This window comes from Puntigrus tetrazona, chromosome 6 (assembly GCF_018831695.1).
Source record: "Puntigrus tetrazona isolate hp1 chromosome 6, ASM1883169v1, whole genome shotgun sequence".
Lineage (NCBI taxonomy): Eukaryota > Metazoa > Chordata > Actinopteri > Cypriniformes > Cyprinidae > Puntigrus > Puntigrus tetrazona.
In genome coordinates, this window is record NC_056704.1 from 13,611,490 (window position 1) to 13,625,330 (window position 13,841).

The 13,841-nt window shown below is 34.9% G+C and overlaps 1 protein-coding gene across 2 annotated transcripts in view; it reads right to left on the reverse strand.

The window, feature by feature from the left end:
• nme7 (NME/NM23 family member 7) overlaps positions 1-13,841 on the reverse strand; it is a 31,430-nt gene that overhangs the window by 3,974 nt on the left and 13,615 nt on the right. For both annotated transcript variants that reach the window (XM_043241546.1, XM_043241545.1), the window contains exons 8-10: positions 13,348-13,412; positions 12,231-12,299; positions 10,033-10,134 (exon numbers count right to left, since the gene is read on the reverse strand). In XM_043241546.1, the coding sequence (XP_043097481.1) occupies positions 10,033-10,134; positions 12,231-12,299; positions 13,348-13,412 (236 nt within the window). The remainder of the gene's footprint in view (positions 1-10,032; positions 10,135-12,230; positions 12,300-13,347; positions 13,413-13,841) is intronic.

The window sequence follows — 13,841 nt, forward strand, 5'->3', positions numbered from 1 at the left end:
TATTGCATCTAACACATATGGCTTACACACATCTAAGGATTTTTGAAAATTATGAACAGTTTGTGCAGGCATTACTGCCAGAGACTAAATGACAAAAAAAAAGATTAAAAATGTTTTTGGAACAAAGGGCACTAGGATAGCAATAAGAAAAAAGGGTAACACTTTATTTAAATGTCTTTGTTACATGTTAAATTTAGTAATAAATTCTGCATAATCACATGCAATGACCCTACGCCAAACCCCAATCCTAACAATCTATAGTAATGTATTTCATTAATATTTCTCAGTACTTAAATGTAAGGACACCTTAAAATAAAGTGTAACCAAAAGGTGCTTCATAACATAATACTTAGTACTATAATAAATATCAAGGTACCATGCTATTGCCATATTGCCACCGCCATATTTTTTGTCTAAAAGCTTGATTTCAATATGATTTTTTTAATGTTGACTTCTCTTATGTATTTATTTGATCACAAATAAAATAAATCGGTAATATGATTTTATTTCCATATATTTTAAAATGTATTTTCATTATAAATGTCTTATTAAAATGCTAAATTTTCTGCAGTTTTAGGGTCACACGATTCTTCAGAAATAATTCTAATATGCAGATTTGATACGCAAAAATATTAACAGTCGCAATGCTTAATATTTTTGCGAAAATATATTAATTGATGAATCCAAATGTTTTCGAGTGAAATCATATGTAATATTATAAATGCATTTACTGACTTTAATCGGTGTGAAGCATCCTTGCTTTAAAAATAACTTACTGACCAAATCAAATTTGGAACTGTATATTTCATCCAAACATTTATCTTAACAAGGCTTAATCGGTCAACTAAACAGCTAAAGCATCTACTTTGTTTTAAATAGCCAAATATTTGTTTTAGCCAGACTGGAACCGGACTTTTAAAACACATGCAAACACACACACACACACACACACACACACTTGCCCACAGTGAGCTTGATTTTCAGCGCTGAGAGAATTCCTGGCAAAGCTGGCTCACTATAATAGCGTTAGCTACCTGTAAGTGACCTGCAGCCACTGAGCTTAATGTCACTGTAATGAGTCCCAAACACTGATGGTCACACACAAACTACAGACGACGGTGAGAAACAAAAAAACTAAGGGAGTTTATGTGGCCTCTCACTGCTTCTGTGTCTCATGGAACTCCTTTGAGAACGGTGCTTAAATCAACACGTTTATATGACTATGATATCCACACTGGAGATTGCTGTTTGACGTCAACATTCATAGTGTGTGTGTGTGTGTGTGTGTGTGTGTGTGTGTGTGTGTGTGTTCGTTTTCTAAACAGGGCTGTTGCCAAACACACTTCAAATGCACACTAAACCTCTCTCACTCCACCACACAGAACATAAAGTAAATGTCAATAGAGACTCACTGACGTAACACTACTGTCTATTTAGACTGAGGAAAAAACGGTTACCTCACAAACCCTCCTCTCGCTGCTCACTGATAAAACGGGACCCGTTTTCAGAGAGACACGTCCCAGGGGATATCTGTTCCCTCGCACTAAAAGGACTCTCAGTGCCATTTAAAAGTATTTGTCAATCATCACAAATTATTGAAAACTAAAATAACTGTAATTTAGAAAGACAAGTTTACACTAGATGGGTAAACTAGCCTTAATTGGTCAAATGGGTGAAAGACAATCTGGGTGTCAGATCAAGTTAGCGGAGTGTACTGTTCCAGACTTAAACTCCTCGTATTTAACCCTGTATCTGCCTGATCAGAATATTAGCTGGTCCCACTGCATCCGAATAGTTTCAGTTAAGGCATTAACAGCACATTTCTATTCTAAAAATAAAAAAAATATTCTTGAGCACCAAATCAGCACATCATTTCTGAAGAATCATGTAACACTGAAGACTGGAATAATGGCTACTAAAAATTCAGCTTTGTCACCACAGAAATTTAAAAAGGCTATATTTGTATACTTTTTTTTACTGACTGTACTTTTGATAAAAACAAATGCAGTCTTTGTTAACATAAAAATATTTCCCTCCAAAAACTGAACTGATGTGTAAATTAGACTGTAAATGTAAAATTTTTAGTATAGTCATTAAAAAGTTGGATCTGAAACAGTACGTCAATGCCTCCGCTTACCTGTAAAAACATCCATGTTTATTAAATGAGGCTGCAGTGTCTCCTTCACAGAAGGCACTCACTTCACGGCTATTAAAATAGTAAACGTGCTAATCTGCTTTGTGTATATGTTAATTAATGAGCAACAGATTCCTTTCATTTAAGAGTTCCTTTTGTACTCCTGACCATGCCAAGATGGGCCTTCCTAAACCAATCACCAACAGTTCAAACGGCCCCACTTTATATTAGGTGGCCTTAAGTACTGTGTGCTTACATTTAAATAAATCATTAGGTACAATGCTCTTATTGTGTAAACGTTTATACATTGTACTTATATTTTTAAAAGTACCTACCTATACCACCAAACCTGTCCCTAACATTACCCGTATCCCACCTCAGTAGCAGCAGTGTTTTGCAATACAACACTGTACACTGTACTCATTTTTGAAATCAAGTACATAGTACTTATGGCCGCAAAATATAAAGTGTGACCGTTCAAACATTTTAAACCAAGCCTTATCTCTTTACAGTCATTCAGCGCACAACACTGCCTAGTTTAAAATAACAAATTGCATAAAAATAGATTTGGTTTTGGCATATAAGTGGTTTTGGAGATATCAAGTTTCAGTTTAAGCGAAAAAATGATGGCAACCATTAGTCCCAAATAAGTGATGTAGAACCTTGAGAATTAATGGCGTCACAACTGTGGCTCCACCAAAGTATCCTCGAACAAATCACTTCTCCCCAGGTGGTGGCAAGTGAATTGTCTTTGTCATTAGAATACTTGAAGTCATTTGAATAGGAAAGCTTCAGGTAAATGGCAAAGAAAAAAGTCACCATTTGTTTAAAGGTGCAGTCACGTTTACTATTCATCTGGTGACGTCCTGGCATTTCAATAAGGAGCATGTAACTGGGCCACTCAAATTCTCCACACTGACCAATGAAAAGCCCCATGGTTTGTTAGTGACTTTTGTGTCAATAAACCTTTTTGCCCCTCGGAATTGTGAGAGCACTTTAAGGTGCAAAGCTAGAGTGAATGATATGTAAACAATTTTTTTCCAGTGATGGCATTTTAACAGGCAAAATGATCAACAACAAATCAAAACAGACTTTCCTAACGTTAGGAAATACAGGGAGGTAGCTGTGAGGTAATTTGGTAGCAGATGATGGGCAGACTGTGCAAGGCAGTTCCAGTTCAGTTCCAGTCACATGGCTCGCTCGCTCACTCCCTGTTCCGCTCTGATGTAAGAGGGCCTTAATTAAGCAGCAATCGATGCTGTGGGACGACACTGGAGCCTCCTAGGAGAGCACCGCCATGGTAACTACAGGTCTCCACGGTCCTGCCTTTATGACCACATGCTTACAGCACTGGCACATGCTAGCCTTCAGCGCCAACTGTCATCACAATTAAACCCTGACTGATTGAATAACTTAGTTTGCGGATCAACAATTTGGTTTACAACAGGAAACGCACATGGGCTGATGCTGTTTGAGAGCTATCTATTCTTCCATGCTTACAAATCAAGTCATCTGTTCAATATAGAGTTTGTGAAAGAAAATATCAAGCATATAATTGTTAAAATTACAATTGCTATTCCAATTAAAATATACATTACAACAGGAATACATTTGTAAACATTGGGTAGAACTTACTTTATATATTCTTTGGTCAATTTAAAACACTACTGTTCAAAAATGTGGAATAATATATATATATTTTTATTGAGCTAAGAAACATTAAAATGATAATATAAAAAAAAGAATAACATATATCAAGATTTCCACAAAAATATTAAGCAGCAAAACTATTTTCAACATTGATAATACAAATGTTTCTTGAGCACCAAATCTGCATCTTATAACAATTTCTAAAGGATCATGCAACACTGAAGACTAGTAATAACTGGTAAAAAATTATTTATTTTGCCTGAACATAAGAGAAACATCTACAGCACATTTGGTTATTTGTACTTGAGTGACTCCAATACCCTAATACAGGAAAACCTCATTGTTACTAACTGCCATTGCCCTTTATTCACAGGATTTAAAAAGTTGGCCTGTCAAATTTCTCACAGTCAGATCTAACAAGACTGTACAGAAGACGTGAGACAACAGTGCCAATTGTGCTTTGTTTCTCTTCGTAAAAGGCATCACAGGCCTTGACTGACAGAGCCGCGAACAAGCACACTAGACTAACATCCTACTAAACTCAGTTCAGGGCACTCAAATGATTCACAAACACGTTGTTACGCCTTAGTGCTGTATTAAAGACATGAATGGACACACAAATTGTTCTAGGAGCCCACGCTCTCATCTAAAGTAGCCGAACACTGTCCCCAAACATCTAATCCATTATTTTATAACCATTGTTTGTGACAAAACAGACACGGTTACATTCCCACTATATAGGTTTACCATGTTACAAGTAAGTTATCTTCGTTTCCAGGTGGAGGTTCTGTTACGGTATTTTGGCACCTGGAGCTGAAAGCCAGTCAGTCATTGACAGGCATTCAGTTGAACTTTGTCAGTTGATACGATCTGTCGGCACAATACATTATTCATGAAGTCCAACACCATATGAGACTTAAGCACAACTAAGAGAACAGGACCTTGGTGTGTTCTCACACAGAAAACAAATGGCTAATTTCTTCTGTACAACCTTGGACAAAAGTCAGCCTTGGAGCTTATCAAGTTCAAACAGACACATACAAAATGGAAATGAATGCATAAAGGCAGACAATAACAGCAGGTATTTACACAGGAACCAGTAAATTAAATCTTTTGTGAGGTTTGTCTGATCTAACACAATAGTAGAATACAATCTCACACATTTAGAAACAACCTTGTCAAGGAAGTTTTGTCTAGAAAAACACTGTTTCCTTGTGTACACAGACACATGAGATGGAGAGTCTGTTTAAACTGAACAATCATAACAAGCAGGAATAAGAAAGGTAAAAAGTCTTAACACTTGACTTGAGTGGAGATCTTAAAGCCGACAGGATCTACCATTATGAATTTTTCAATACTGTCACACATATCCTCTTCTTCACTTCCATCAACATGATAAAGCGATCTGTAACACTGGAGAGAAGCACAGTGTTCCACAGCTGATAGCATTCCTTAAAAATATTTTATATAAAAGAAGAAAGTGTTCAGAAAACACATCCTTGAAAAAAATTGGCAAAATACCTTAACATAGAAGCGAGGCTGCCCTCAAAACCAAATGGTGTCAATGAAAATGATGGAAACTAAAGGGGAAGGTCTGATTTAGGGCTAGTGTATACCCCATAGTGTGTACTATTGAGGAAAGGATGCCTCTTTAAAATTGTCTGATTTATCCAAATTATCTCATTAATTACATGGCCAATAAATGGCAACCGGCATTAACCTTAAAATAGTAACAACTTTATGTTTAAATAAATTAATGGCCAATAATACAATTCTACACTATTAGGAATATATAGGAAAAATAGATATCCACTTTGAGATTTGCCAAACATTACATTCAATAGTGTTGATAAATTAATTATTAGTAAATCTGAATGCTTTTCATAAACATTTTTGTTATACTGGTTGAAGATATCTTCATATCTTGATAGCAAATAGGTGAAGGGATATGGTGGCCTATCTGCCTGTCTACCATCTGGCATACCTCTAAACAAACCAAAAGGTTTGTATTTTATTATAGAAGTATAAGTGCAAGCCTGTGTATAATGTGTATTTGGCAAAAAGACTTGGAAAAAAGAGACAGACAGTGAGTTAAAACAAGGCTAAACATTGGTATAGTTTTTATAAGATTGAGGAAGTTTTTAATTGAGCCAATAAACATGCAGAGAACCTTATTGACAGGTAAGCCAAACTTAAAGTTAAAAAGCATTCCTAATGTGTTGGATCATTTATTAAACATAGCTTACTTTTACCATGCCTTCATTTTATAGATCCTTAAGAGATGTGTTTGTTATGTTTGAATTGGGAGTGTCCTACAAATAGTTGTTCAAAAATATTCATTATACTGCTAAGACACTAAGAATTGAGAAATTAACAATTACATATTAATGCCAATAAATTTAAATATCTCTACTATCGGCTGATAACCAATATGGTACCGATATGTTTTATATTACTACTATTCATTGTAGTTTTTAATGAGTTTTCATTTTGTTTTTGTTGAAAAAAGTAAAACACATTTATAATATTGTCCATTAATCAGTTATTGGCCATAACATTAAAATAATTATCAGTTGTGGTCATAATTTCATTATTAGTAATTTCATTATTATTTATTCATTTGTTTATTATTAAATAATGTCTAACTTACAGAGACTGGTGGTATACTGGAACAAAAAAACTCTGATCAATTCTGTAAATAAAGCATGTATCTTCAGGTATGAAGTTAATCTTCATTGTTGGTGGCATAATGGCACATGGGGCATCTTTTTTGAGCAATTTTGCTCTGGCAACTTTTTTGATGGTTACGGGGACTATGTCTCACCTGGTTTCCCAAAGTTGCCTAGCAACACTGTTCAAAAGGTTGCCTCGTGTATCATCAGCCTAAAGCTTTGCATGACATTAAAGTGTGTCCAGCAGTATAGAAACCCACTGGAGGTCACTAGGCAAAAGAGTGGTTAGTGAAGCATGCCGAATCTAGGCTGACTAACCACATTATTAAATTTAGACCTCGCCCCCCCCAATATCTATCATACACATCTTCCACCTTTGCAGAAGATGCCATAAACGCAGATGATGCTCTGTTAAGGTCTCACAAAACTTTACACATTCCAACCCGAATTAATGTAATCTTTGTGTTTGTACAAGATTTTGAAACTTTCGGCTGAAATGAAAGAAAAACACGCCTGCCTTCAGACTCAAACAGCGATGAAGAGTATTATCCTCTCTTTATGAAGCACAAATAATCCTTCACAAACAATGCTGAAAATATTTCTCCCTTTCTTTTGTTCACACAATCCTGCAGTCTCAAAGTGTTAATGGTTTATCCTAATATCCGTGTTGCCAATCATTTCTGACTTTTTGTATTTTAGTTCGGCCTTTAATCAATCCTGCAATATTATCTTAAGGACTGTTAACCCGATACATTTTTTCCGCTAGGCTTATTATAGACCGAAAGCATGACTGCAAACATGTCACTGTAGTCTAGGTGACAACAACAAACAAAACTGCACGCAACCTTTTCTTTAAAAAATGTAGTTGTGTCTGTCGACAATAGATGAATGAATCATACCAAGTTTGGTTCCATTAAAATTAATAGAGCTGTCTACCCTGGGAACCTGTGATAATGCACTTACAGTAGACAAACTTTCTATATCTACTCTGGCTACTTTATTTTTGACAACAATTTGAAATTAACTGGTCATCAAAAATACATGGCAAGACAATTTTTGTAGCAAAAATGTATTGCATTCACTGATTTAAGAATGAATGACTATTCAGATTGGGGCAGTTCAGTATAAAGCCTTGCAGTTACTGTGCTATCTCAAAAGTAGAACTGTATACACAGCTTGAGTCATAGCATGATGACACCTTTCTTCATTTCCTGCACCACTTTTAAAGCTAAAAATAAAATGGTTAAATGAAATTAAACAGACATTTTAAATCATTTTCTTTAATAGAAATAAGGCTGAAAAAACAAATTCTAGATGATAAACTTCAACAACAACAAAAAAACAAAAACAAAAATCTCCCATGACAAACAAAATAAGCTGAAGCTGCACTACGATTTAAGACAAACGACTGAATCCAGTCCAAACACTACTACAAAGTTCTTACAAGTTTATAAATGGATGTAAAAAAATGGCTCAGCACATATATGTTTAGTGTGATTTGGTGAATGGAAAGGAATGGATGGAAACCCCTCGTTTATACATAGCACCAATGAAATAGTGTTTACGGTACAATATACAGAGCAGGTTATCTCACCAAAACACACATAATAACTATGTTTTAAGCATCATACTGGCAGTGTTTATAAACCACAGACATGCAGCCACAGATCCAGCACAAAAGGAGGGGGGAAAGCAGAAGAACTTGTCAAAATTAAGAGCTTAAGTTAAAAGAACTTGTGAGGTATAATACTGTTGCTGTTGTGCCCAGACAATGTTGAAATACAGGCTGTCAGAGTGTTTAAAAAAACCAACCACACACTCTCACGCTCTCTCTCTCTCTTTCCCTCTGTGCCATGTGAGTGTTTGAGTGTGTAGAAGAGAGGGTGGGGAGGTCCCAGGGCGGGGTTTTCAATTCAGAAGCGTGGAGCTCTTTCCGGAACCCATGATTGAGCAATCCAGTTTGACCTTGTAAAGGTCAACACTGCAGCCATGCTTTGCATATCAAAGCCGTTTGTGTCAAAGAACACAAATATCTAGTGGGTGAGAATCAGCTTGTGTTAAGCATTTAGCATTTAGTCAATAGAAACATTTCACGTCATATCACGCATAGATCCATCTTTTGAATAATAAAGCGCTAACGGTGACAGTTTGCTACTGAATGTCCAAACCGATCTCAAAAGAAAACCACTATTTTACAAAGTGGCAAATTTGCATTGAATGTGTAGGATTTGTTCAAAAACATAACATTTACAACATAACATTTTACAACAGTGTAAACTCCTAAACTTCTGTAGACGTAAGACCATACACAAATCCACAAATAACGTCAAACGAATTAGCCACAAAGTTTGATATATCTTCAAATTGCCAAGAAAGTGTGTTGGGAGTTTTAAGTGGATGATTTCTCCCACTGACACGATTAAAAAAAAACCATCCATATATCACCCACTGGATTTTCTTCTATTATACCATGGTCTGTTGGAATAATTCTTACTGGTTGGAAGCCATTTAATGCACAGTTCCAATCAGTTTAATCATTGTTCCAAATGAATGCAATGCCTTTTGATAATTGATCATTTGATAAAGACAAAAACCATGATTTGCTTTCAATTGCTAATCAGAAGCAGCAATTCTCATTTAATCTGACAAAAATGTTAAAATACTCCTTTATTCTGGAAGATACATTTTTATTATTACTTGTATATTTTATTTGTATTACATATGCAATATGCATTATTATATTAATCAATTTGCAATTGAATGACAAAAGTGTTATTTTTATTATTAATAATAATAATAATAATGATACTTTGTTTAATTTTATATCTGCTAAAAAAATATTTTGGTAAATTTTAAACTTGATAGGCATATACGAAAATTCACAATACTCTAATTTGATTTAATTGGGTCCTTGACCAGATGATTAAACTCTAGAGCCCACATTTTTACCATCACAGGAAACAAACTGGACTATGAGCAAGCACCACAATGAAAATGACAAAGTCCACATTATTATCAAATCTTTTAGTACCGTGCATAAGGCTGATAAACCCCAGTCCAAGGACTTCAAGGAGCAAAGGATTGTAATTCTTATCTTATGGTACATCATGGCTGGTACCTGCAATTTACAAGCTATCTCTGGCAGTAGTAGAAAAAGGTTGGCAGACTGGTGGCCACCTAGAGCGGAAACAGTCGTCATGCAACATGAGTGGGCAGACTAATCTTCCATACAAGATGAAACCTTCATGATGGTGTACATTTCGACTGGCTGATGCAGACACAAAGCAGGTTTTTTAACCGGGGAGTACAGATGATATGCCTTCAGAGTGCTACAGATTACATGATACATAAAGTAAAAGAGGTCACTGAGTCCAAAAGACCGAAGGACCATTAAGTCTCTGTTATAACTTTCATAAGACTTGAGTTTAAAACAAGGTTATATGTTCCTATACTGTACATACAGTATATAAAAAGAAAGATGCAATGCTTGTGGGTAAACACATAATTTAAGATTTTGGGGGGGACCTAAGGAAATAAATACACATTACAGCAAGACTGAACCATCTTGTTACTCACAGGGTCTGCGGGTCCACAGAACTCCCGAAAGGTTCTGGGTGCGTCAGTAGCATGGATCTCAAGGGCCATGCAAGGTCCGGAACAAAGTTCATCCACCATATTCTGCAACACAAGCAGTCAAGAGTTAACGATTCCCCTCGGTCTACCTGCCTGTACCAATGAAAGAGCTTATTATCTGAATAGACCTTGGGAAGACATTGGAGCAGCTGGAGGACTCAAGTTACCAGCGTGCCTCTTAATAAATATATAAATTAAAGGATGTCAAAGCAAACAATTGTTGCTATTGTTCTTGGTACAGGTCATTTGCAACAAGACTAGTTCTCATTCTCTGTTAAGCTGGTTTGATGAGTTGGCCTCTGTATTTGGCGTGCATTATGGGGTGAATGTGAAGTGCCCAGACCAAATAAACAGCCTACGAGCCACAGTGGCAACTTTTTCATTTTAGATTTAAACAAATAAAAAAATAAGTTTTTTTTTTTTAATAGCAACTTTACCCATGTTAGATCTCAAATTCATTAAGCCTTTAAGATAAACAATATATGAGTTAATTCAAAATCTAATATTTAAAAAATTAAACATACACATATACAAAACCAAAATCTCAAATGCTATATACATTAAATTACCATTATAAACTATTAGTAGTCTGCCCAACTGGTAAAAACAGCAAAACCACGGAAGAAAAGAACAAAAGAACAAAATTTTCTTAGTGTGAAGATCATTGTAATAATCTAAAGAATCTCGTTCCACAAAAAAATGTGTGCAATAAAATGTTTTTTTACTGAAACCATAAATGCAAAGCTTTAAATTTAAGAGTTTATGTTATGGTTAAACAATGAATTTAAAGAGGAATTAAAGAGCTTCCCCATTTTACTCAAAATCTGCACTTCGCTATCAGTGTGCATGTAAACAAATAAGCAGTTACAATGACAAGATGCGTTATGTGAAAGCAACTCATTAAAAATGTTTCTGCTAATAGTGGCAATTATATTTTTGCTTATAAAATTATTACCAAATGCTTTGCCATATCTTACATAATAAGAGGAGGAGTCATTGATTGATGACATGGAAACATGTTGCAAAATACATCATACAATATTGGGAAGGTCACGGCGTTCACTATATTATAACTCCACGGAAACCTCACAAGTTTTAAAAGTCATCACTGAAGAGAGAAAAGGGAACTGGAGAAAGAAAAAAGGCCTGTGGAACTGTTCTTTGTACTGAGCTGTGCTAAAGTATCACGATAAGATCTGCTTGGCACTGGTGCACTTTGTTCCAGCAGCCAGAGTAAGACAATTAAATGACTTTACTAATGTATTTTAGCAGAACACTATTATCAGTTCCCACTTTCTTAATGCGTTAAGAAACCTTTTGCACTGTTAAAGTAGCGGCAAACTCTGAGCAAAATGTTTTGTGGGCACTTTGTACCTGCACTGTGCAGACTTGTGTTTTGGTGATTGTGAAGCAATCAATATGTTGATGAGACAGTTTTCATGGCAACAGACTCCAAAATAGCCTCTGGCTTCAATGACCCAGAACAGAAATTGGCTTATATTTGGTCTAAAATACTTGTGCAGACGTTATCAGAAGAAAAATTGCCATTCAGCTTAAATTCGAAAGACAAGAGCAATTTATTGATGCTTAATAGCCAACAGGATTGTGAAGGTTGTTCCTGTGAAACAAAACTTCATGTACTGTGACATAACACTGTGAGAACAGAACCCAGAACAGGGAATCTGCTATGAGGTAAGTACTCATATATTTTAAATAGGTTTGCAGGAGACAAGTGCACTCTCAATTACAACATGCTTTGGAGACTACGCCTTCTTTTAATGAATAATTAAACACAACTGAAATCACACGTGAGCTTCTTTTTATTTTCTTTTTATTGATTTTAGCATTATACTAGCTATAACAAATAAGGGGGTCATTAATGCTTCTGGATCATTTTATTTTATGCACTTACATTAAAAATATATCTTGTTAGGTACAATGTACTTACTGTATTCACTATGATAGGGTTAAGGTCAGGGACAGATTTAGTTGTACTATCAGCAAGTATCTAAGCGCACTGTATGAAAAGATTCATTTAAATGTTGGTGCATAGCACTAAAATGACACAGAATAATGTGTGTCCGTGTTTTCTTTTAATGGACCAATTCAAATCATAAAAGAGTGCTGCAACATATACTTACAGTGTACTCGGCTACAACACCTTTATAAACCTCCAAAAACTCCTCAGCATTTACTCTATCCATGTTGAACTGTAATAAAACCAAACCAATTTGATTACTAAACAAAAACAAATTGAACAGTTACAGGGACACTGTAAAAAAAGAGTGAATATAGCAAAAATCAAGATATATCATTATATATTACTATATAATATGTATACAATCATTCCATCATTCAGGATGAAAGAGCAACAGAATTATTTTCACAAATAAATGTATTAATCGACTGGAATATGACCCATTTGAGTGTGTTACCCAACACACTAGAGAAAATCTCTAAGCCAACTATTTGAAAGCACTATTATCACTGTCTGATATTCTTTTTATAGACCACCAACTCAGCCCTGGATATACATGCTTTCTAATAGTAACAAAACCTTCATTGATCCTCTCTAGCCCAGGGGCATCCTCTGTACACTATTTTCAGCAGGGTCAGGTGACAAAGTTGCAGTGCTGTTATTGGTCAGCAGAAGACTCATTCGGAGACGTGGGAGGCTACTGATCTGGTCACAGATTGCATGGTCGATGACGGGGTCAGGTTACACCAAAGAGGAACATAATTGTGTTTGCCCTTGGTTCACAGAGAGACTCTATTGTCGCTTCTCACAGTTTGGTCATTTGTTCTGCTAAAGAGAACTGGTCTAATATCTAAAAATATCAAATATGTTTTGTACAATTATGTCATCTTTATTATTTGAACATACTGTTTGTATAGTTAAAAAAAGTATTTTTATTATATCTAAGCTTCATTGATAACACTTTAGTATAGGGACCAATTTTCACTATTAGCTAGTTGCTTAGTAGCATGCATATTATTAACAGATTGGCTATTTATTAGTAAAGTACATATTCTGCGTGACAATATTCTACATCCCTAATCCTACCCAATACCTAAACTAAGCTGTTAATAAGCAGAAATAGGAATTTAGAGGACAAAGTTTCAGTTAATTGTTTGTTAAAGGTAAGCATTGGACCTTAAAGTAAAGTGTGACCACTCCATCTAATTGAATGTGTTTCTTTACTTGGTAAAATTATTGGCTAAAAATAGATAGGATTTAAATTGAACTAAAATACATACCATTTGTAGGGCAGATATCTCGAATCCATTTTCTATAATCGTCGTAAGGATCTTTCCCGTCAGTGCTGAAAAATAAAAATGTAAAAAATATATACAGAACTGTAAAGGGAAAAATGAACTACACAACAAGACAAGTATTTGAAACAATTCTTTACATATAAAACTGCATTCTCCACATATCACATATCAGTCTATTATAGAGAATATAAAATAAATAAATAATACAATTATTCATTAAATGTATGTAATAAACTAATTGTTTAATTTATAAATAATAAATCATTTAAATAATAATAAAAAAACATTACACGAAGACTGAATCTCAAATAAAAATAAATGTGATATAAATGTGATAGTTTAACACTAGTAAGTATTCATTTTAAGAATGCAAAAATTATGTTTTGACTCTAAGGACATTGTATATTTATGTTTTTGAAAATAACTTGCACTTCTAAGAGCAGACTAATCATTAGATAGGAGTCTAATGATTAAAG